At 49.4% G+C, this 25,116-nt stretch overlaps 1 protein-coding gene across 2 annotated transcripts; it reads right to left on the bottom strand.

Annotated features, from left to right (window-relative positions):
* On the bottom strand, window positions 1–24,052 carry DCTD (dCMP deaminase). 2 transcript variants are annotated; one of them, XM_044225663.1, is made up of 6 exons: window positions 23,964–24,052; window positions 22,294–22,408; window positions 21,814–21,949; window positions 4,002–4,118; window positions 2,598–2,694; window positions 1–1,331 (listed from the first exon to the last, which is right to left on the bottom strand). In XM_044225663.1, the coding sequence occupies exons 2-6, from the start codon at window positions 22,399–22,401 to the stop codon at window positions 1,253–1,255; spliced, it is 537 nt and encodes a 178-aa protein (XP_044081598.1). In that variant the 5' UTR covers window positions 22,402–22,408; window positions 23,964–24,052; the 3' UTR covers window positions 1–1,252. The 2 variants fall into 2 exon arrangements, with proteins under 2 accessions (XP_044081598.1, XP_044081596.1); XM_044225661.1 differs by lacking the exon at window positions 23,964–24,052 and adding an exon at window positions 22,522–22,546.
* Between the last annotated feature and the right edge of the window lie 1,064 nt (window positions 24,053–25,116).

Raw genomic sequence — 25,116 nt, 5'->3', positions numbered from 1 at the left:
TAGATTTTAATAAGATTTTAATATTATCAGTGAGGAGCCAAATTGCAGATCGCCCTAGAATACAGAGCACAAGACCTCAGAGACAAAATAAAAATTCATGAAATCAGAAGAGCACTTTAGAACGGTAATCATCTTTAGGATAAAGAACCCATTTTCTCAACAAAGCTACTGAGCACGTTTCATAAAAATGAAAGGAGATTAGAGACAAGGCTCACACAGTCACAGCCCCGAGCCGCCAGGACTGGGAAGGTGAAGACACTGTGCCAGCAGCATCGTGGGCTCCCGTTACCCACAGATCTGGACTCAACTTCGAGTCTGAATTCCCTCAAGTCTCACGCACAGGGCAGGAGCTCCTTGACCCCCTGGCTGCCGAGCAGCCTTGGATGTGAACCAGGTTGGCATGTGGAGGAGCAGCGATGCTTCCTCAGGGTAAAAGAAGCAGGTGCACGTGCCACTTCCAGCCACATGACCCTGATGCCGCAGCCATGGTCTTGGGGGTCAACAAGGGGAGACAGGCTGTCTCTGTTGCTCCAGGAACAACTCATTATTCAGCTGAAGTGACATAAGAGCTCCATGTGCGGTGTAAACCAACACGGGTCCCCACTTCCGGAAGAAGAACATGCCACCCCCCTCCACCCTCCCGCCGGGGGCAGCAGGACTGCAGAGGCAGAGAAGGTGGCCCGGGCTCAGCTGTGCTCATGGCTTCTCAGGAGAGCTTGGGTGGGTGGCTGGCGGTTTCTCTCAATGCCCTGAAGCCAATACGTCCCCATTACCTCCTGGCATGGTGGAGGGGGTCCTACTCCCCCACCCCCCGCCCCACTCAAGGGCACTACATGTTAGTCATGCTTCATTTGGGTCAGACATTTAAATCAGTGCATCCATTCATCCTACCAGGAACACAACAATTACTGATTTGTCGTCCCAGCACCTATAGCAGCGAGGAGCGGCTGTCCAAAGCCACCAGCATCCCAGCAAACCAGGAGACAAAGCAGGAGGTACCCCAGGCCAGCCCTACACACGAAAGGTCATCTACACGCTCCTTGGTTTTAAGCCCTCAATCAACAGTCTAAACAGATGCAGATTCCATGTGACCAGAGAGGCAGTCGGGAAGATTCGAGGCTTTACATCCTTTGGATATCTACTTTTGCTGTACTGGCTATTAAAAAGTTATGTGTAACTTCAAGATGAAAGGTATGAGCAGCTTCTTAGAAGAGGATAATCCCAATCTTTTGGAGATTTAGTGAGATGTAACTCACTGAAGCTTCTGGCTCGGTTTGCTGTTAATTGAATCAAAGTCGATGACAATCTTGCTGCACTTTGGTGTGAATTTCCTAAACACAAGAAACAAAATATATCAAGATATTATCCAGCGAGTCGTTAAAGCAATTTGTTTACTTTGGCTTAACCTACATTTTCTGTGGGGAGGAAAAAAATTTCCCGGGATTCGCTTGATATCTTATCTCTATAGGAGCCAATTACAGTGCCCCATACTAAGAGGAACACAAACCCGAAAAGACTAAGACAAAAAAAGAAAAAAAAAAGATGCATGCGGTGGCTCCGTCTGTATGTTCTCCAGCTAGCTGACTTCACGAATTATCAGGGAGTCAAAGGATTTCTAACAAGTTAGCTGCACAACATGATACCCGATGACTAGCTTTCCCAACAGATTTCTCTTCCTTCCTAGGAAACTTCTGCAGCCAACTTGGAATTGCTAAAAAGCAAAAAAGGGTAAATTTTCTTTTGCCTCTTGTACAAACAGCAAAACAAACAAACAAACAAAATTAGCTTTAGTGACGAGGAATTTTAAAGTCACGTTCAAAAAAATGCAGATGTAAAAATTTACTCAGGTAGCCTGTAAAACAGCTCAAAGGAAAATATTTGGGGACTAATTGCATTCTTGTAAAAAGCCAGTAAAAGGTTAATACCTAATTGTTATTATGATGTAAATAATCTGGATTTAAAGTCTCAGAAGGCACAACAGTTCAAGAGATTCATTATGTATAACCCCTGTCCCCAGTGATGAGCACAGATACTATAAAGGAATTGCTTTGAAAGCTTTCAATCCCAAAAGAAGTTTCCACCATGAATCGAAGATGGTTGAAAGGACCTGCCGGGAGAACATACCTCCCAATCTTTGCCTAGCAAAGATAACCGCAGAAGTCGAAATGACTTCCAATGTCAATTTAAAATGTTGCTGTCAGAAGAATTCCTGGTGTTCCAACCTTGCAGGTTCCTTTCATCCTAAATTTCCAATGTCAGAGTTGTTACGTTTACAAAATTTACCAAGGTTTAATGTTAATATTACGAAACCTGTGAATTTCACAATTTCTCGCTATTGGAGTAATTTAGCCCAAGCCCCGGAAAACTCCTAGCATTTAAGCGCAGTATCATCCGTCAGATTATCTTCCGATACTCCTGTCCCTGCTTCAAAAATCCACTCCCCACACCATCTCGAGATCCTCAGCCCACGGCACTTAAAAAGAGGCTTCCAGGTGTGCAAGTCAGGCATCTCGAGAAGAAATTAAATGTCAGCCAAGGTCAAATGCGTTTCTTCATCTGGCCTCCACCCACCCTTCCCCCGAGCTCTTCCCAAGTACCTGAAGGCCACCCCAGCCATATCAAACAGGCGCCTCGCGGCCGTCATCTCATCGCTGTCATGGTATTTGTCAGATATGAAAATAACTTCTTTTATACCTTCAAAGGCAACAGCAGCAGAAGCAGCCCCGTTAGTATAGACACACAGACAGACACGCAGGGGCAGACGGAGCCCCGAAGCGCCCGTGATGAATTACCCTTCCCGAGCCTGCTGGCCCACCACCGCCACTTACCGCAACCCGTATCTGCCACCTTCCGAGGCAGCAGACGACAGATTATTTTTAATCTGCCCTCCAGTCTTTATGGATTTTTTTTTTTAAACAAATGCAAAGTGAAAACATGTCAAGTAGTCAAGCCTTGATCCGATTAACAAATTTTCTTTACTGTGGGCAATCCGGTTTCTTTATTCACAGGGCGACTGCTCGTAACCCAAGAGGCTGATGCTGGGGGTGGGGGAGAGGGGAGGGGGGCGTGCTGGCAAAAATCTGAGGTAAATGGCCTCCCTGCTTCTGAAAATGGCTCTGAGAACTGATTCCAGGCAGCTCGGTCGACAGCAGATCCGCTTTCTTTTCCTGTCCCCCAGGGCCGCGCTAACGGGAGGGACACGCCGCCCTCCTTCTCCACCAGCCTCCGGAGGGACTACAGGGAAGCTGGGTATGAGCGCGGGAAGGAAAACTCCCAGAGGGTCGTGCACCACCAGGGAAGGAGCCCAGAACATTCTTCACCAGGGGCCGGCCCCTGATTCTGCTGCCACCGGACCTCCTCCCCTCGGAGACCTGCCGGCTCCTGATAAACAGGCCCTTTAAACCACGCATCTGGCTAACATGATAAGTCTTTAAATCCAAGCTGAGAGTTTTATGGAGACAAAGTGCAGCCGAATCTCAGATGTGACAGCACGAAAAAGGTGAAATATTCAGAATACAATGGCGTAGATTTACGGTAACTGTAATGTAAGGAAAACTTACAGTAGTACCATTCGAGTCTGATGACATTTATGTGCAAAGATATGTTTGCGTCCTAAAACCTCTACCATATATTAATAAAAATTAAAATTTCATATACAGACTCCCAGCTGACCTTGCTTCTGACAGAAGTTCATTTCTCTCCCTCCCCCTAATCTATGCACGACGTGTCGGAGAACGGTGAATTGGCAGTAATTATATGCACTGCCTGTGTTGTTTCTCGGCAGCCGGCAGTTTAAGAAGTTGCAAACTAAATTAAAAACATGCTAAGAATCACAGAGGACACAATTAGTCTTAGACTACCTGGCACCAGTCAAAAACAAAACACAGGAAGTACCTTGCAAAGTTGCTAGTGCAATTAATTTGGATCTAAACAACAGCGATTTCAGATCAAGCCCGTCTGCAGGGATGCAAATGTGACAAATGGGAGGGGGCCCCTCCTACCTGCCTGGATGATGAGCTTGGCACACTCATTACACGGGAACAAGGCGACATACATCGTGCAGCCCTTCACGTCGGCTGAGTTCTTGTTCATGATGGCGTTCAGCTCAGCATGGCACACTGCGCGTTTGAGAGAGAAGGAAAGGAAAACTTAACAGCGCGACTCCCGAGGAGTTGACTAATGCGGCTGAAGCATTCCACTCGCCCCTCTTTGGGAAAAAACAAAAATGTGTATAACAGACTCGATTTCTTAAAAACTGAACGGAAACAGGAAGGACAGAATACCAAACGAGGGCCACGTAGCCCGACAGGTTGGTGATTAGCCGCAAAACCGTTCGTCCTGGCAGCCTTCGGTCTGCAAGCACCCCAGCAGCCAGGAGAGGCCAAGGTCAAGTATCTTCGCCCACCCTGAGCAGGGCAATAGCTCATGGCTCCGCAAGACCCTGGGGTACGGGACTGCGCACATAAAATGGCTCATTTGCCTATTGATACGCACATGCGGGGATCTTGGCCGTGACTGTGAAGAGGGCACGGTGCGATTTCCAGAGCAAGGGTCAGGAGATGAAGCAGAGCATTTCTATCCCAAGGGGTTTCCTTCCCCTCACGGCTCTCGACCCCCATACACACGAGAAGGATGCTGGCAGATAACCAGTGGTTCGTCTTACGTAAGAAAAAGTTTCCTCTACTTACTGGAAAGCCAAGTTCTGGCTATCATGGCCCATTCCACCAATGATCCCCACAGAGTGATCCGAGGTCACTCGCAGATCTGCCTGAACGCAGTCAAAGGGAGCAGCCTCCTCTCCTCTCTTGCAAACCTGTAAGCCTGGCCATCTTCCCGGGCGTTGGCAAGGTGTCCCATCCCCTAACGAGCTCACAAGGGTGCTCCTCCTCTCAAGGTAGTGGTCCTCAGTGCTGTGATTGAGCTGGAAATCCCCTACCCGTACTGGGAGGCCGCCCTATTGCTCCCGTACACTGGTATTTAAGTTTCTGGGTGCGTTGCTAAAACTCTATTATCCTCTCCCTGGCAGTGATTTGCAAACCTGTCCTTGCTCATCTGGGGTGTGGCCTGGGATTAAGAAATTTCCCGCCTGATTCCAACACGCAGATGCATTGCAGAAACACTTTGCTGCAGAACCCTCTAGTAAGTCCCAAAAGACCTAACACATACTAAGCGCACAAGTGCCAAAGTCAATATTTATTGAACAAATTAATGACAATCTGGCCATGGTCCAAATCATACAAAACTGCTGGAATTATAAATATGGGGGGCCTCCAGGGGACCCCCACCCGCTATCCTCTCCAACTGACCAACCTTCTGCCCTGAACAGCTTCTTCTAGGAGCACGGGAGCCTTAAATGAAGAGTAGCTTAAATTCATAGTTCTGGGACATTGTAGCCCTGATGTACTTGCTTAGTCAATGAGCCTTTATTAAGATCACAGCCCATCAGAGAATAGTCCCCGCCGGCTGGCCACAGAGAGACCTGAGCCACTCTCCTGGGGATGGCAGGAGAGAGAAAAAAGGCTCCCGGGCTCAGTGGCGTTGAGGACACTGGCCTCAGAGAGGCCCCCTTCAGCCCCATTCACTTCCCTGGTGACCAAGATGTACCCCAGGAGGGATTAACACTTGCTCCCTGTTAACAATTAGATGTAATTGTTTCTCTTATTTCCCCCTTGAGGGCAGAGACCGGTAGGTCTTCGAGGTTCTTTGTAAATTTCCCAGAGTCTAATGCCCTGCCTTGAACATAATGGGGGTTAAATATTTATTGAATGAATAAAGTAGGAGATGCAGACTCCAATTGTTGATGGTGATGCTGGGAAATCCAGGAAGTCCTCTTAAATGCAAATATCGAGAAGAGGCTTTCCCATCAAAAAATATTTTTTGATGGTGTTGGTATTAATCTCCAGAACTACAGTTTCTGAGTCTGTTACTCACTGTTACTACCATCTTCTTTTGAATCTTCTAAGAATGTCCCGTTGACTGCAACCGTCTTCCTCCGATTCATCCCAGGCAGTTTGGGATAATATTGAACATTGTATGCTCTGGATTCATTCACGAAAATTACCACGTGAAACCGATTGTCTTGGGCCCCATCCGACATCCCCGTACTAAGGGCAGCAGATAGAAATGAAACTTGGAATGATCAACAGAATTCCCTTCTCTTAGCTACAAAGTAACAAGAAGAAAACGACAAAGCTTCTTGCTAGAAACGTGTCCTACTGGGCTGTATGAACGAACAACCAAGTGTCAGACACGTGGAAGACTCTATTTTTTAAGTTTTAAATTCTTCCTTTTGATCTTTATATTTTTACTTAAATTCAGTTAATTAGCAGTGTACTCAAGGCCCAGTTGCCGCTCGAAGCTACGTGACCCTAGACAAGGCGTGTCCTTCCTGTATTTCCCACTCCAACAAAGTGCATTTCCAACTAACTAAATAAAAATGAATTTTGAAATACCAAGTCATCTAATTCCCAGCTTTTTCCTATTGTGTCCGGTTTCCTCCCTCCTTCCTCTAGAACAGCTGACCTTCTCCAAGACAGTCTCTCGACAGCAAATCCTGTGCCTTCTCTCCTAAGGCCAAGGGCAAGAGGCAGCCTTGGCCCAGCCTGCTGGAGGCCCCAGCCCCTCCCGACTCAGGCTCTCTCCATTCTGCATGTCCTTGGTCTCCACTCTCAAGACGCCACCTTCTCGGCACTTCAGATCTCTTTTCTTCTTCCTTTCAAGACGAAATCGTCCTGCCTCCAACTGCAAGACTAATTTATTTTTTAAACAATCATCTCTTGACTTCATCATACATTTACAACCTCTGGTTTTTGCTAAACAAATACTTTGCAAACTTTAGGTCAAGAAATCCAGTTTAGTGAGTTACAAACAGCTTTTTCCCTCTTTTTAGCACAGGGGAATGAAAACAGATGAGATCAGAATGTGTCCTACATGGCAAAGGTTAAGTCTGGTCCCTAAAAACTGTCTGAGGGGTGTGCGTGTGTGTGTGTGTGTGTGTGTGTGCTTCAGGTGTGAACTGTTTGCTGGGTCACCATATAAAAAGTGTGTAACTGTAGGGCACCCGCGCGGCTCAGTCGATTAAGCCTCGACTCTTGGTTCTGGCATGATCGCAGGGTCATGGGATCCAGCCCTGTGCGGGGCTCCACGTTCAGCATGGAGTCTGCTTCAGTCTCCCTCTCCCTCTGCCCCTCCCCGCCTGTGCGTTCTCTCTCTCTCTCAAAATAGGTAAATCTTTTTAAAAAGCAGGGCTACGGAAAACTGTTGACTTCTGTAATATGTTATTAATATTCACAACAACTGGCGGGGGGTTGGGGAGAAAAGGCCTTGATTTGCGAAATCTGCGGATTTCAGTGTGACCGGTCCCACACGCCAGTTTCCAGGTCCTGGCAGGACAGAGAGCGGGGAAGAGAGATGCAGGTTTCTCAGGTGCGCTGGTAGGAGCGAGCTCCCACGTACACCCCTGGGTGGCCCGATCTTCACCCAAACCCAGGCCTCTCTGGGTGAATCTTTGGATTCGCCTGCCCGCCGGGCCCCCAGTTAGCAACAGCTCTCCACTGGAAACCCTCTCAGGCACCAGACACCGTGGAGCCTCCTACGTCTCCGTGGGTCCTTTTCTTTCTCTCGCCTCTCGGGGGATCTTCCAAGGCTCAGTCCTGCTCTTTCATTTTTCTCCTGTAGTCCCTAAGTCTTCATGCATCTGTAGAGTCTCAGAAAGCAGACCGATGTCATAAAACCCAGCGTCCTGTCTTCTCCGCGGGCCTCTGCGCTGGATGGTCTGAGGTTTCGCTGTGACTTTTCTCTCTGTGATAAATACTCCATAGATATCTGACAGCAATAAATGAAGGAATAAATTTATATTTTTCTAGTGCTAGCATTTTTCCCGTGTCACCCGGAGAGAACTAAAGCAAGAGCTACAAATATATAAGAGCCAAAACCAACCAAAGAGGAGTGGTCCTGTTCACGACTTTGACACGCACACAGTTTTTAGATCTGTAGTAAGCACAGGACAGGGTATTTCAAAGTACGCAGTCCCTAGGAAGTATTCATCAGATAGCTAAAGGGTCCCCTTTGGGGCACATTTGCCAATTACCTACCTAGAATTATGCATCTATGACTAAGCGATGACCAAAAGATATCTCCAAGTACTACAAGTGTATTTGATAAGTGCAAAAAGTGACACCAAATCTATCAATTATTCTCACCATTGTTTAAAACGAAAAGAATCAAATGCTGAAAATATCAGATTCATGCATATAAAGTTCTTGATTGCCAGAAGGAGAACCTCTGTTTCAGGTAATTATAAGACAATTCATATGCTTTGGTCTTTTTTTTTTCCCTCTTCTATTACTAACTGTCAGAATTCAGAACTGCATTAACCTTGGACCACTGAGAAGAGATTGTATAATTAGAAAACTGTATTTTTCAAATTCCCTCTTACTAGGGCTTGATTAATCCTTACTGTCTCAGGTAGGTGGTTCTCTCAAAGTTTGACAAATTAACAGGATATATTCCATCCTGGCTAGATTTAAGAGATTCAACATTTTATAGATTCGACTTTCATCTTATTTGATACAAGACTAAGACAACATCTATTTTAGACAGTACTATTATTAAGGTTACTTAAATAGGTTTTACCAAAAAAAAAAGAAAGAAAGAAAGCATCTTGAATAATGCTAAACAAAGGCTAAGTATGGCACAAATAATTTAAGGGGTAACAGGGTGGCTCTACCCCTCACCTCCTTAGGGAGTGAGGCTCTCCCCCCTCAGCCTATTAAATGAAGGGTGGCTTGGAGGGTCACACAGTCAGTTTCTGCACCACCTTCCGCCACCAATCTCCAGGCTGGATCACAGGAGCCTCAGTAAGTGTCTGGGGAAATATGCCTCTGCCCCTGACCTTGAAGGTTCAAGGGCTGGGTGGCCACCCATGGGGAAAAGCACGGATGGTTCGCTCGCGGACAGGCCGGAGAGACAGGACTCCAGGGCCGGGAAGCATCTGCTCACGGCCTTCCAGAACAGAAAGGTGGGAGGCTTCCCCCTGCAGCTGACAACACACATGACGCAGGATGCCCGAGCTCAAAGTTGACCCTGAGCATTTTTAAAAAATAACTCGAAGTTAATTTTTATAAGATATTTCACTTCTGTTCTATTCTTTTCGTCATCACCTCTTGAAACAAGGATCTACGCGCTTTTATTTCAAGGGTCCTATAGCTGTCAATCACTGCACCCCGGCGCGTCTCTCTACTGGGGCGCGGGCACCCTCTTTCCTGTGGTCGGAGCCCCACGGACGCAAAAAGTCCATGGAGGGGTGGGGCGCGAACTCGCTCCTGGAACAGATCATTTAGGCAACCGGGGCTTCGGGAGCTAAAATGGAATTTCAACTACTTTTTTCTTCATTATTGAAAGCTGTCCTGACAGGGCCTCCTACATCACTGCCAGCCTCCAAAGTACCTATCCTTCAAGTCAATAATTTAACAGCAGAGTGGCCTCGGCATTGAAGCCCCCCACCCGCCTCCCGCCACCCCTGGAGTACTACCCCCAACGTTATCAAAGTCTACTAGGGCTTCCCCCAAATCCAAAGCATTGCTAGAATTTAGCCCCCAGGCAAGGTCAACGCTCTAGTACCTTATCTCCCCTTCCTGAACTTTCCATATCTGTCAAGCAGCTACTGAATTCAGGATCTGAGTTTTCAAAGGATTTGAACTAAAGGTGGGGGCAGGGGGAGGGACAAACAACTTGGAAACAACAGTCGCACCACGTCCTGGAGACAATCCCGTCCACACGGGCCCATGGACCACGTCGACCATGTGCAGCCTCTGCTTCTCCAACTCCCCCGGCCCCCCCCTCCCCCGTCTTCCTTGCGGACACTTCCTGGCATGCTCCAAAGCCCATCTCGCTCTCAGGGCCTCTCAGGCAGAGCTATCCCCCTGTACTGGGCGGTAGAAGGAAGAGGAGACGGTTTTAAGCTATAGGCGCGTCCCGCAGACGTGGAGTGAGGAGCTCAGGCTGCAGGCGGAGCGCTCACAAGGACAGCATTCCTGGGACTGCGGGAACAGAGGAGCCCAGTCCTAGAGCTCAGGCCCTGCCCGGCAGGAGATGCCTGAGCCCCAGGCAAGAGGCTAGAGACACAGAGAAGGAGCAGCGAAGAGGTAAAGCAGCGGGAAGAGGCAGGAAACGGGCTGAGAGGTGGAGGGGGACGGGGGCCAGCCCGTCTGCCTCACCTGACCACGTCCACCTGCTCAGAATCAGACACCGGTGCCCCCGGCCTCACCCCGGGCAGTGGGTGGTCTTTCTATCCGGAGGATGGAAGGAACTGGGCCTCACAACCTTCTGGCTTTGAGGGACACACAGCCCCAGTGGAGAGTTAATGATGGTGACCGCGTTAAGTCTGCGGGTGAAAATAAACACGGGTTCCAGCGATAAGGCAGAGGAAGCCAGCCCCGCGCCTGGGAAACGTCCGGAGTCTGTTGCGTGACCGCGCTGTGCCCAGAGAGGAGGTCTGTAGAAGAAAAGGACAGCGGAAAGGCATTCTGGCCAGGCCCAGGAAGACGGAGATGAGTCACTCACTTCGAAGGCGGCCAAACCCTCCAGGCTCTGAGTGAAGCCCCGAATCCTAGGGCCCCTGCCAGGGGCAGCTGGAACTTCCCATCTCCACTCCCCCTTGTTCCTCGGGGCTGCACAAAAGGCCCCCGGGGCCTGGCTCTGCCTTCCCCTCACTTACTCCCAGGGTGATGCCTCGGCCACTCCTCACAGGCTCTGTCCCCTCCACCTGCTCATTCTAGGACCCTACCCGCCTTGTGGAGCCTCAGTCTCCTGGCCTGTGAAATGGGAGAGAAAAAGACCCGTTAGCGCGACTAGGTCCGTGAAGAGCGCGGCAGAGAACCGCAGCCTGGTCGGTGCTCATGCTCCCTAAGCTCTCGGGCCCGGGCTGTCCCCCTGAGACCCCGCAGCCCCCGGCTGCTCGGCTGCGCAGTGGGAGAGCAGGCGTTTCTTTTTCTCTCTGTCCTACCCTGGTCCCCATCCCCTGCCCCCTTCCTCTCTGCCTCTTGCTAAGCAAGGCTGCTGGCAGCGACACACGGCACCCGGGGGAACCACTTAGCCCCAATGGTAGTGCTTAGGGCTAAAGAGATTTCTGACTGTGGTGTTTCCATTATGGACAATAAAGCCCCCAGAACTCTAATTACATTGCTTCCCTATGTGCTGAGGGCACACAATCAGGTCAGAGGGAGGAGGGTGTGGAAATGCTGCATTTCGTTGATGGGGAAGCCCTGCCTCGCTCCCGTCCTACCGCTCACGGGAAACGCGTGTTTGATGCCCAAGACGTACTCCAGAAACATGAATTGGAAACAGAACACTAATCACTGCTTGACAGCTGTGGAATGCAAATACACACAATAAAAACTGCAAGCTTCCCTCTTGTGTTAATAGCTTACAAAGGGTAAACTGGGACGGAGCAGTGAGCACTGGAAGAGGAGTCAGGACGTGTGTGTTCTAATTAATTCCGGCTCTACTGGGCCTGCCTCAGGCAACTCACTGATCCTGTTTCGGCGCGCAGAAAATGGGGCTTAACCCACCTGCCTCCGGTTTCTGAGATGAGACAGGAGCCGTGACCCTGCCCTACTTTTCTGGGACGTGACTCTGGCAGGCCCTCTCCACTGCGCCCAGCAACCTCCTCCCCGACTCCCCCGTGTCCAAGCCCGCTCACGCTCCCCCTCTCCCCGCGGCTGACAACCTTGCCTCATCCTTCACCGAGAGGCTGCCGTGGATCACATCCCCCCTGCAACTCCGTGGACCTCTGCGCCGGCTGCCGGCTGCCCACCTCCCACCCCTACCCCAAAACCTAGTGACCCTCTGCTACCGCGAACGAAGCGGCCTGGGAGGCCGTCCCCGCACACCGTCGCACACCGTCCTCTTCTTCCCTTTCTGGACTCCTCAGTCTCCTGCGGACATAGAATCCCTTCTCCGGTCCCATCGCGCGGTCGCCCTCTGTCTGCAAACACAGCTCCAAGCCATCTCCCCAGGCCGGCCCCGGCCCCTCACCTGCTGCTGGCCCTCCGTCTGCCGTGCCGTCACAACTGCCCGGGCAGCGTCAGTAATGACCTCCAGGTCGCTAAACACCGAGGACATTTGTTGCCCTTCTTAAACCTCTCAGCAGCCTTTACGGAGGCTGACGGCTCCCTCCTCCTCCTTAGAGCGTGCCCCAAGGTCCCTGAGGGCTCCCACCTTGTCTGCCTCCTCCACCCAACCGCTCAGCGTGCCAGACCTCAGAGACTAGCCCAGAGTCCAGCCTCTGCACCGTCCCTCCATCCCCTCACCCATTTCCACGGCCCAATGTCACCCGAATGCCAGACATGGCCCCACGGACGTCCCCAACCTAGACTTCTGTCCCCACTCGCGTACCCAACTGACTAAGTGACACCCCTACAGGGAGGACTCACAGACGCCCCACACTTCAGGGTCCAAATCTTCCCCCAAACTGAGACGCTCAAGCTGGAACTGCCTGAGGGAGTCCCTCTCCCTCTAGGACCCCCTATCGCCCAGCCCTCTTGAGGCTGCTTCTAGAATACACCCCAGACCCATCTCCGACACTTCTACCACTGTCACCAGAGAGCCACACATGCCAGTCACTTCAGGGCTGCCATCCTTGTTTCCATTCCTGCCCCGAACCATCCGCACATCCCCTACACACCAGCTCAATCTCGTAAATCCAAACTCCTTATCCTACAGTCCCCAGCCTCATCTCATTACTCCAACCGTGACCTTGACCGACCTGGACCTTCACCGCTAAGTGTGGGCCAAATCCCTTCCCTCCCACATAATGCTCCAAGCACCTTCCTGACCAAGGGCTTGCACCAAGCACTCTTCTCAGCAAGGGATGTCCTTCCCATCCCCAAAACACTGACCAGCCCACCTTGACCTCTTGGGAACCCATCCGGTCCTTCAGGTCTCAGCACAACTGTCACTTCCTCAGAAAGGAATATTCAACAGCATCTGTTGATTTCACTCCTGTCTACCTCCATCACTGAGTCTGAGTTGAAAACACAGACCCTGTACATTTCGCTCACTACTGCAGAGAGCCTGGCATGGGACACGCTGAGTGAATGAACAACCACAAGTGAACCTCGTCTGAAAACTGCATTGTGATAGAACATATAGTCGTGATCCCCCATCACCAACAGACAGCGCGTAACGGATCGAAGAAGAGCAGGCTTGTGAGTATTGCAATTCCTAAAAAGTTGTAACTCACTTGGAGAAGGAGCAACGACAGTGAGGAATTCCACTTCCCTCTTTCACCTAAACTCAAAATTAATGGCGTCTTGAACAAAGTCTTTTAATTGCAGAATTAAAAAATTCATGCTCCGTTATCATATTCAATATTTTAAATTTACTATGGCATCTATCATTTGGAAGAAGCACAGAGATAAAATTTACACCTCGGCTAATTGGCCAGGACCGACCCCCCAGAGAGCATGAGCAGGAGGAAGACTGAGCGCTCCCTGGAGCTCGACTCCCTTCTTTCACAGTGTTCTCCACTCAACCCACGATTCCCTGATGCCGTGTTTCAGGAAACACTGTCGTGCTGACTGATTCACAAAAGGATTTCTGAAATCCTTCCTCTCCGTTTGGTTTGGTCTTAGAACACCCTCTTGTCTCCTAGAGTTCTAAACCTGCCTCCTCTATTCTATATTTTCTTGGACTTTGACGTGGGGTCTTTTTCTACCCTCCGACCTTTTTTCATCCAATGTCTACGGATCTCCATGTTTGTGGGGTAACCTGTAACTTCAACCACCCCCTCCAGCTCGTGTGTCCTGTCTCTGTCCGACTTGGAATCTTCTTAGAATGGGCACAAGTTTTGACCACTGGAAGCACAGAGAGAATACACCTGCTTCTCCCCTTAGTAATTCATCCACACACACAGATGCGAATGTCCTGTCTGTGTCACTGCCACCAACAGCTTTTTACAGCTCGGAAGCTTTCACCCAGGACGGCTTTGGAACCTCCTTCAGCCCCACAGGCAGAGAAACGAGTCCCTAATCAAATGCAGTCAAAGCTATATTGATTAGGGGCATCTGGGTGGCTCAATGGGTTAAGCCTTTGCCTTCGGCTCAGGTCATGATCCCAGCGTCATGGGATTGAGCTCTGCATCGGGCTCTATGCTTAGCAGGGAGCCTGCTTCCTCCTCTCTCTCTGTCTGCCTCTCTGCCTACTTGTGATCTCTGTCTGTCAAATAAATAAAGAAAATCTTTAAAATAAAAAAAAAAGCTGTATTGTTTCATTTTTCCCTAGAATTCTACCACGGATGGAGTTCTCAGTATCATTTATTTCATAAAGATATTGAGAAGTAAATGTCAAGTTATGTTTAGCAAGCCCACAGTCGCTGGGTATAAACATGGCACACCTGGACCCAAGGCTCCAGAAGCCTGTCTGGGATTCTGCCCTGGAATCTGGTCACTGATGTTTTAAGCACTGTGGGGTCTTTCTTAGCCAATACGCAAAGACATATATAAAATCTCATCCAAATATTTTAAAAGGTCCTAAGAAGTCAAAGCAAAATGCAATATAAATATGTCCAAAAATCTCCAGGAACCCAGTTTTATTCCATATTTCCAGGAGCAAACAGTATATACATATTCTACTTTTCTACCACTAATAACAAAGGTAACGTTGAAATGTTGAAAATGCTGAACATTGAAAAAAAAAATGCAAAATAAGACCTTAGTCATTCAGGCTGATTTCAGAGACGATCGGCCCAAATCAGCAAGAACAGACGTAGAATAGATCAGCAGAACAAAGACTAACAAAACCCATCGTTATCAGCTGCTCTCTGCACCCCCACTGCCTGGCAGCCCAAAGTTCCAGGCCAAAGACTTACTGAAATTGAAAAATTAAAGTTCTATTTACCATAAGGAATATCCACTTGCACTCAGAAAATTAACGTGCTCCCATACCTAAAACCTAAAATGGGTTGAATGTGACCCTAAAATTTTATTGATACTATTAAGTTTCTCAAAAAACCTTTTATGTTGAGGGAGAGTACAAAGATGAACTTGAGCTCACTTCCTGTTCATTCATTTGGAAATCGCTATCCTTGGATTACTTAGGTAAGCTTGTATTACAAATTTCCATGAAGTAAACTGGATCTTTATAAAACCCAGACAAACGTGTTTTTACAAGTAGGCTGGATCCTCACAGATGAGCATTTTAGGTTTTCCTACACAGACTTTTCTACATATGCTTTGCAGAACTTGCTACTCTCTGTATGTGCTTTCTAGATATTTCTAGTGAAACAGTAATCTTTGGCTCGTCAAAAATAATTAACCCTGAATCTATAGATTCAAATACGTAGACGAAAGGGCACCTGGCTGGCTAAGTTGATGGAACACACGACTCTTGACTTGGGGGTCATGAGTTCAAGCCCCACGTTGGGCGTAGAGATTACTTAAAAAATAATAATCTGTAATAAAATAAAATACAGATGAAAATCAAATAAATCAACACACCCATCATGATTTATTCTTTTCTTAAGACTATTTATAAACAGTTATCCCTGATCATGAAATATCCTTAAATTAAGCTGGTTAATTTCCGGGGGGGGAGCCTCACACATAAGCTGTTGAATTTCCCCGATTGCCTAAAGCATCACACAACGAAACTTGAGTTTGCCCCTTGATTCATATGAATAATGGACTTTCTTTCTTCCTGGGATAAACTTGCTCGAAGTTTTCCATTGATTTTATTCATTATTTCATACAAAAGGTCCTCCTTAGGCACACCGTCAGGGCCACCACTGCTAGGAGGCCGAGCAGGGGGGGACAGCAGGAATCTGCAAGTGAAATTAGAATTCTGCAGCCAAAGAAACAGCAAGTCATCAAGTTCACGGATCTGCCGAACAAAACTGGAGGGCGTTCAATTTCAGCTGGCTGAAGGAACAAATTTGATCTTAATTACGAAGAAGCTCTTACAAGTTTTGAGGAAGTCACAGCTCAAGAAGGATCAGCCGCCTAACTTCTTGATAAATTAGTTTCTCAAGACTAACCTTTTGGATGCCAAAGAAATACATCACGTGCGTGGCAGTCAGGAAAATGTCAGTGTTCAAGGGGGTAAGGTAAATGGCTAAGTGATCGCTAAAATGACATCTATGCATGCTTAGCAATATGCTAACTCTAAAAAATAAAGATGAGATTTAAATATGAAATTTACAGAAGCACCACCACACACTGGTAAAACGGTTGGAAGTTGCCAGGCTAACAGAATGCCTTAATGAATTCCAGCAGTGTCCTCCCCAGCACTAACTCATTTTTCGAGTTTTCCTGCAGAAACAGGAACCAACCCTGGAAGGAGCCCCACGTCGCCATTTCTGCCTGATGCATGAAGAATGAGGCTGCCACCCCTCTTGGGACATCGGAACCTGTGGTCCTCCCGTGATGGGCACCTGGGAAACAGCAGGCAAAGCCATCCGGGCTTCTGCATTGATGAGGACGGAAGAGGAGGCCAAGCAAAGAGGCCTCCTCACCCACACAGACCTCACCAACAGGAAACCGCAGGACAGGAAAACATAGGCGAGCTGGAGGAGCAGAGGGAACCCGACTTAAAAAATGCCAAGCTCAAAAATACAGAAAGAAAGAAAGAAAGCCAAGTTCTGAACAACAGCTCTCCAGGATGAAGGAAGATGATTCCACTCCAGCTCCCTGGTCTGCAAACTACGTCATCAACATTGGTTACGGAGCCCCGAGGAAGGTGTGATCTCTTGAATTACCACGAGTATTTTTACCTCCATTTTATAAAATTGGTATTTTGATTAAATGTGCTTCATTCTAATGAGTTTCATAAAGAGAAAGGAACTCAATATGTCAGCTGAATACTTCATCCCGGGTTTGCAACCACTCCCTCCTAAAAATAAAAATCTTCCAAAGCTTTTTCATACGGTTAAATTAGATCAATCTGCTGCTTCCCAGTTTTTTAATTGTCACTCACGTGAAAAGGTGTCACTTTTAACGCTGACTTCTTCCTGCCACTTCGTGTTACTGACAGCACCCTAGCTTTTGGATTTTCCAGGAAAAGAATGAGATAAAAGGCAGTTTCTGTGGCAGGGGGAATTTTCATTTTCCATACTCATACTACATTATAATCAAATAGTTTCATGAAGTTTTGATCCCAAGGTTGGAAGAACAAAAACACCCTTTAAAAATGCCTCTCCAGAGACACAACCTGGAAAAAGCTCCATCTTCCTATTATGTTACAAGTATTCCAAGCTTCCCTCCTCTCCACAAAGTGTCGATCAAGACTAATGACGCTAAACGTAACAGAATCAATAAGGAGAATTAAGTTGTATACACTGCCAGTAAACCCAAACTTACGCGGCTCCCAAGCTCCACGTCGGGGAAGCGCTGAAGCAAGCCCCATGCACGCCGCCCCATGGGAAGTGAGGGCACCCATGCAAGCCCCCGAGCTCGGGGTGGGGGGTTACTTCGCCTAAGCCTCTGCATGCTCAAGGGCACGGTGCAAAGGGGAGAGAACGGGTGCTCCACTGGGCTACGACTCAAACAGCCTTTCAGAAAAGCTGAATTCCCCGGCCCTATGGGGGAGGCAGTTGGGTAGCGGAGGGCACAGATCTCAGAGTTTGGAGATGTCTCCCTGCTTGCGTCACATTAAAAAGGATACATCACATTTCTGGGCCTTTCTTTTCCCATCCATAAAAATGGGCAGGCTCGGGACGCCTGGGTGGCTCAATTGGTTAAGCAGCTGCCTTCGGCTCAGGTCATGATCCCAGCGTCCTGGGATCGAGTCCCACATCAGGCTCCTTGCTCCGCAGGGAGCCTGCTTCTCCCTCTGCCTGCCATTCTGTCTGCCTGTGCTCGCTCTCTCTCTCTCTCCCTCTCTCTGATAAATAAATAAAATCTTAAAAAAAAAAAAAAAATGGGCAGGCTCAAACCCTGTGGGCACAGGACCCCGAGGCACTACTACGATTCTGCAAGGGGTCCAAGCAGGATCCCCAGATTGCGGGAACATCATACGCCTTCTCCAAACACCAATGCTGGTTCGTAAAACTCAGAGTAACGCAAAGGGTTACTGGCATCGAGATTTTATCAACCATGGATTGTCTTACTCAAAATATGCCAATGGGAGCCCCTAGGTGGCTCAGTCAGTGAGGCCTCAGACTCTTGAATTTGCCTCAGGTCATGACCTCAGGGTCATTAGATCGAGCCCCACATGGGGTTCCATGCTGGGTGTGGAGCCCGCTTCAGGTTTTTTCTCTCCTTCTTCCCCAACAGGCTCTCTCTCTGAGAAAAGAAAAGAAGAGAAGAGAAGAGATGCTAATGTTCTCACTTATGTATGGAATCTAAAAAGAAAAAAAAAAGCTCACCGATGCAGAGAACAGAGTGGTGGTTGCAAGAGGTGGGTGGGGGGTAGGAGCGGATGAAACAAGTGAAGGGGAGCAAAAAGTACAAACTTCCGGGTATAAAATCAACAAGTCCTGGGGAGTGTGACATACAGCATGGTGACTGCAGTGAGGAAAACTGTACTGCATATTTGAAGGTTGCTAGGAAAGCAGATCTGCAAAGTTCTCATCACATACACACACACACACACACACACACAAACTTTTTGTAATGACATAAGGTGATCCATGTCCACTGGACTTCTTATGGCCATCATTTTGCCATGCATACAAATAACCAGTCATTACACTGTAACACTCGAAATCTAATAAAACGCTGCATGTCAATTACATCTCCAACAAAGATAAGGGGAGTTTAACTAGCATTATCCTGGGGTCGGGGAAGTGTTGTTGACATTTGAGAGAGGATCCTCATGTATTCCAAAGAACAAAGACGAGGCTGGTCTAGAACTCTGGATGATCCCTAATGCTCCTTTACAGGGATTAGCACATCATCTATCCTTCCTCAGCAGCTCGGCTGCCAATAAGGACGGTGAGGAAAGAAAGGGTTCAAATCAAGCCTACCCAATCCCAACATTATCGCTGATCTTTCAGATTAATTTAATCTTAACATGGAAGTAAAAAAACAAAAACAAAAACAAAACAAAACACAAAAAACTTGCACTTTGGCCAATTACCACCAAACATTTCTATCACCACCTCCAAGGAGATCCAAACATGTGCTTCCCTGTGGCCCGAAATCCCTTGATAAAACAAGACTGAGTGTACAGTTTAAAACTAGTCATGATTATTTAGACTTAAAGTCCATCTTTACATGTCTTATGATGGTAGTAACACCGAATGCCTTTTAGAAAGCATTTAATACCGTCTACGACTTTTATGGTACATCAAAGGACAAGTCTACTCTAGTGAAAGAAATTGTCTACATTCTAGCAGAGCCACATGTAAAACGGATAATGGGCGAGCAACGGCAAAGAGCTCTGAAAACCAAGAGGGAGCGTGTGGAGAGTACAAAATAATGCAGACAACCAGTGTCCTGAAACTCAGCAACTACTCAATTAAAAAAAAAAAAAAAAATCTTTGAAGTTGGACAAACGCCTCCACGGGTTTGGTTTTGTTTTGTTAATTCCTTTTGGAAAGGAGCTCTGTAAGGTATTTGCCTCCAGGCTGGGGAAAGGCAGTGTCTAAGAACAAACAGGATCAGCTACTGGAGAACACCTCCAAGTCAGGGGTGGCCAGTAGGCGGCAAAGCCTTTGGCTTCTAGGTCACTGCCAGGATCTGCCTAGGGCTCGCAGTGACCGAAGAAGAAGGGACAGGTCCACCTTGAGAGCCGCTGAGGAATCAAGGAGGACCGTCTATGCCAGTCCAAAGACTGAAATCTTTTTACAAGAAGCCTCTGCTTTTTACAAGATTGACACCTTCAGACTCCTTCCTTCAGCAGGAGACCCCAGGGTTCACCGTGTGGACTGGGTGAAAAACACTATGGTTGTCCTTTGTCTCAGTGTAGACCAGAAACACAGTGAACTTTTCATTCTCACGGTTTCTACGTGGGACATTGAACCGTACTGTGCAAAACTACCTTTGCCATGTACCTGCGCACAACAGACCGTTTCCCTTCCTCCTTACCATGGAAAGCTTACAGAATCACAATCAGGATGACACAAAAGTTTCTAAAATACATTAGCACGTTATTCATTTCAGGAGCCCCACTCAGCTACAACGCTAAGGCTGAGAAGACGGTTCCAATTTCTGCCAGGGCTGGAGTTAAAAGGATGAAATTGACAATTAAGTCCCCCTAATCACTGAACTATGTTTTATTCCTGGAAAACCCAGAGCTCTGGGCAGCCCCGTACCCCCACGCCACCCCCAATCCTCAGTTTCCTCCCCACTGCCAAGCAGTCTTTCTTTTTCTTTAGAAAATGGAGCGGTTGCCCTAAGCAATCTAAAAAGAAACTCAAGAGGCTTATTTAACATGATTAAGGTCCAAGAACATTAGTAAAAAAATATATATTCAGCTAAGTGTAGACTTGGAATTCTTCTAGAGAAAACCCCAGAGGCCAGCCTACTACAGAAGAGTCAACAAAGCAGAAAGACTGTACATCACTCCTCGACCCTCGTTTCCTAAAGGCCCAATCTTTCCCATTTGGATGGGCTTCGTCTACTTTACTCCCAACAGAGGCACTCCGTTCATTTCCAGACAGAAACACAGGTCCTCGTGTTATGAAAAATCTGCAACCAGCGTAAGTAGGCCCATTTCCCTCTTTTAGAACATTGGATGCATTTTCTCCAGGGAACTAAAGTTAAGCGAGGCTGTGGCTTGTCCCTCCCAATCGCTGAAGTGGTTCTTCTTGGGGCTCAGATACTCAACAGGTTATAGGAAGCACCCACCCCTAGTTCAAAGGTGGACACCAGAGCTGGCCAGGCCAAAGGTTTTTGGTTCCACACGTCTGGCTTGGGGTCTGACTACCAGCCGCCTTGGGAATACAGAGCCCAGCCTCCAGAACAGGAAGAAGATGCCAAACCATCCATTTCTTAATGCCCGGCTTGATGGAGGAAAGATATCAGGGTTCGAAGCTATTGGCCAAGAAAAAAATTTTGGGAGGTCTTCGGCACAAAAAGGTTAAGGTACGGGGATAGGACCCGTGAACAGAAAAAGCAGCCATGGGGTCAAGAGGAGTGGCCCATTATGTATTTTCCAGTTGGGAAGGGATTAGGGATAGCATCAATAGTCTCTAAGGAATTTTGGAAGCAAGGTTCCCAGGAGCTTGAGCGGGCTAGCTATTGTTAGGAAAAGGTCACTTATTGCTGTCTCATAAAACCCGAGTCATGAGACCCTTCGGATGTATATCAAAGGGTCATATGCTTGGGGCACAACTGCCAACATGTACCTTGTGGGGGGTAGAGATAAAGGAAATTTCCAAAGGAATTTTTATATGTTAAAGTAGACTCACAGGATCCTGGGGTTGGGCTAGGATTGCCTGTGCCCCTTAGCAAAGTATTATCACGAAGGCAGCTGAGTTTCTAGAGGAAGGTCACTCCACCTGTTTCAAGGACTCGTCAGGGGCTGTAAGTCGTAAGGAAATTTACTAACATCTCTTCTGCCTTTGTTTCCCACATCACAGCCCACAGTCATTTCCTCCTTCTCAGAGAGGAGTTGAGATTTCCTCTGTAGGCCGGAAGGGGGCTGAAAGAACCCTGCTTCTCATCAGAGCGAAGCCCTGGCCAGTCCTTGGTTAGCTGCTTTGCTTCTGGGTAGCCAAGAAACAACCTGTGGAGCCACCGTGCACATCCTCTGACATACCCCAAAGAAAAGGATTTTTCTTTTGCCCAGCTGTTGATGACTTAAAAGAGAGCATACTTAAGCACCAGCAAGGCCAAGCCACAAAAGCAGAAGGAAACACAGCCCAGGCCCTACCATAAGGGTACTTGGTGTCCAGCCTGCTCTCCGCCGTCCTCCTCCAAGGCAGCAGGTCATCGCTGCACCCGTTCGGCATTCCGTTATACCCGATGCCCACGATCTTGTTTTCCGCATTCACGATGCAGGCTCCAACCTACAGGGAAACGTGCCGGGAAGGTGTGGTGACCTGGCGAGGTCCTGGACAGGCAGTGCATGAAACCAGAAGCTGGCAGAGCTCCAAAGCGAGCAAGGCTTCCTCGCTTGCTTTCGGTGGCAGCTCCCACAAGCCAAAGAAAGCAGAGCCCCCAAACCCCAGAGGGGGTCCAAGAGGCCATGAATGGTGGTGGCCTGTGAAAAAGGTAAGCACCTGGGGAAGCAGCACAAAAGACAGATTTACTCTGCATTTAAGCTGCCAAGGACCCACTTCCGGCTGTGATTTGTTCATTTCCAGGTTATCTCGGTCTCTGTGTGTCCAAACATTCTAGAAAACTCACTTACCTGTGAATTTGGATCTTTGCTTCTCTGTGCCGATAAGAAGGCCACTGCCATGAAGTACTCAGGCCATTCCAAATAGTCATCACGTTTTTTGCAGGGAACTTCACTCATGCTGGGTCTAGAAGGAAGACAGCGGTCGAGAAAAGCATTTTGGTACCCCGGCTTTCCAGATCAATGCAACCGCATGTCAACTTTGGAGCTGCAAAGTCAGACAATTTCTGTGACATTTACCCCGTCAGAAATCACAGATCACGGAGTCCCAGACAGTGTCTCGCCTTGAGGAAAAAAATCAAGTTAAGTTACTGTTCCAGAAGTTCAGGTTTGGCATGTAGAGTTCTGCATTCCCAAATATTACATCTATGAACTGCTTTCTCATAGGATTTTTGTCAACCTGGTACAAATGCCTTTGCCACAAATTGTTCTCATCTGTCACCTCCCCCCCCCTTCGGAAATAAGAGCCAGCACAAGGGGGAGGGAGGGATTATCGATCATCTGCTATCTTTCAGACACTGTGAAGGGTTATACACATCATCTTATTCAAGCTTCATTCCTAGCAAAGGTAGTAACATCCGATCTTGCACAGACTCCCCTAAATCCCGCAGGATTATTACCCGTGTCAAATTTCACTGGAGCTATCCCAGCTCTGATGTTAACCGGATAATTTGTCCCTTTTCTCTCCCCTTAGCGTCCCCAGATGAAAACAGATGTTACCACCCCTGAGCATCACATCTGGGTACTGAATCAAATGGGGAGAAACGATGGAAAGTGTCAGGTGCTAAACTGAGGCGGAGTTTTAGTACCGTGGGCTCTACTCACTCAAGGGGCAAGGCACAAGCTGATCTACAACAGGGACAGCCCTTAAACTTCCAGTAAGGGATGGGGTCCTTTCAAGGGAAACTAAACAGCACAAGGGAGGAGGGCAACCCCAGAACCGAGTGGGTCTCCCCGAGCATTCTTGAGCATCTGGGCGGAAGGGGTGTGTGAATTTCCCTGCACTTGGGCTTCAGGCTCTAGCCCTTGGCTTGCGCGGCTCAGCGCCTCAGACTGGGAGACCGTGAAAAAGTCGCTACTGGGACCCATGATTATCCCCTGATTCTGCTGCCCAAACTCTGTAAGCCCTCACTGCACAGGTTTTACCACCGGCTCCAGGGTTAGCGTACCGAGGTCGGGCGCCAGGTACGTGCCACTAAACAGGAGGTGGGAGGGACGCAGAGAGGGAAAGGGAGGTGTTACTCCAAGTTCAGCTTTAACGCTCCGGGGAGCCCCGAACCCCAGCCGCGTCAACTCCAGGGGGACACGCCGGGTAACCCGCCGGGACAGAATCCAATCCCCCCTCCCGCCCACCAGCCCCCTCGGACCCCACGCGAGCCAGACCACGCAACCCGAGCCTCCACGTGGGCGCAGGAAGTCCTGCCGGCCCCATCCTCCCCCGGCTTCCTGGGGGCAGCGAGTCTCCAGAGATCCGGCCCGCCCAGCCGGCGACCGCGGGCCCCGCAGGAGGTTGCCCTGGGAGGGGTGGAGGTAGTGGGGGGGATCCTCGGGCTTCCCCGCCCCGAGCCCCCGCCCCGAGCCCCCGCCGCGAGCCCCCGCCGCGAGCCCCCGCCGCGAGCCGGGCGTCCAGCACCGCCGCGCCCAGCGCTCGGGCCGCCCCGCGTGGCGCGCACGCCGCGTACCCGCACCGCAGGGCTGGCCCCGGCGGGTCCTCGGCTCCCGGTGGGCGATCGCAGGCCGCCACCCGCTGCCACCCGCCGCCGCGCGCCGGGAAAGGAAGTCGGGAGAAGAGGCGGGGCCGCCGCGGGGCCGGAAGGGGACCTCGGCCGAGCGGCCGCGCGCCCGAGGGAGGGGGTCCCGGCGGGCGCGCACCGGGCGGGGAACTCCCGGGCGGGGTCGCCTCCGTCTCCCGGGGCCCCGCACGCGGCTTGCTCGACCCGCGATCAGGCCGGCGACCTCCAGGACCAGCAGCGCTCGAAAGACTCCTCCCGGCCTGGCGGCCTCCCTAGGTTGAGGCGGATGGTTTGGGATTTGATCCTGGCCGGGCGCCGGCTCCTGGGTGTCCTGGAGGCCGCCCCCAAGGCCGCCGCCTGGGACCCGCGGGATCGCCCCGCCGTGGAGGTCCCCCAGCCCCCGGCCGGCGCCCCGGGCTCCCCGAGCCTCTGCCCGCGTTCGCGGTCCCCAGCCTGGGCCCCGCGGGGGAAGCTCGTGGCGGCTCCCCGGGCTCTGACTTGATCATCGTTGCATTTTTCAGATCCGTGAATCCGAGGGTTGGGTGCTTTTCGTTGTTGGTGGGGAGTTTCTTTCTACCCCATTCACCCCGACTGTCACCCCTCACCCCGGATCTGCCGTCCCCTTAACGCTCTCTCTGTAAATCTCTGTTCTTTGCAAGTAAGTAAAAGACGACCTGAAGGAATCTAGTGCCGTGAAACTGGACCGGGCAGGACGCGAGGAGATGGGTTTGGGCTCTGGAATGGGCCTGCGGTGTCCCTGCGTCCTGGGGAGTGGGGATGGGGAGAGTGGCACAGTTTCCTGCTAGGGGTAGGGCCCAGACGCCAGGCCTAGAGGCACAAATGTCTCGAAGTTACATTTGCATTTTGTGCTTTGCATGGCCCGCTTAGTTTCCACTCAAAGGGTGTGGAAGGGCCAGAGCTGTGCGCTGAAGCTTGCTAGCCTTTCCTAACTCCAGCACGGTGTACACACACACCTCTTAGCCTTCCCCCGTGGGCTGGCCAGGTGCAAAATTTCGCACAGTTACAATTGATTACAAAAAAAAAAAAAAAAAAACCCACACACACAAAAAAAAAAATCAGAGAAAGGGGGCGCAGGTCAATA

This window comes from Neovison vison, chromosome 11 (assembly GCF_020171115.1).
Source record: "Neovison vison isolate M4711 chromosome 11, ASM_NN_V1, whole genome shotgun sequence".
Taxonomy (NCBI): domain Eukaryota; kingdom Metazoa; phylum Chordata; class Mammalia; order Carnivora; family Mustelidae; genus Neogale; species Neogale vison.
Note: the sequence above shows the minus strand (reverse complement) of the source record. Positions and strands in the feature narration are given on the sequence as shown.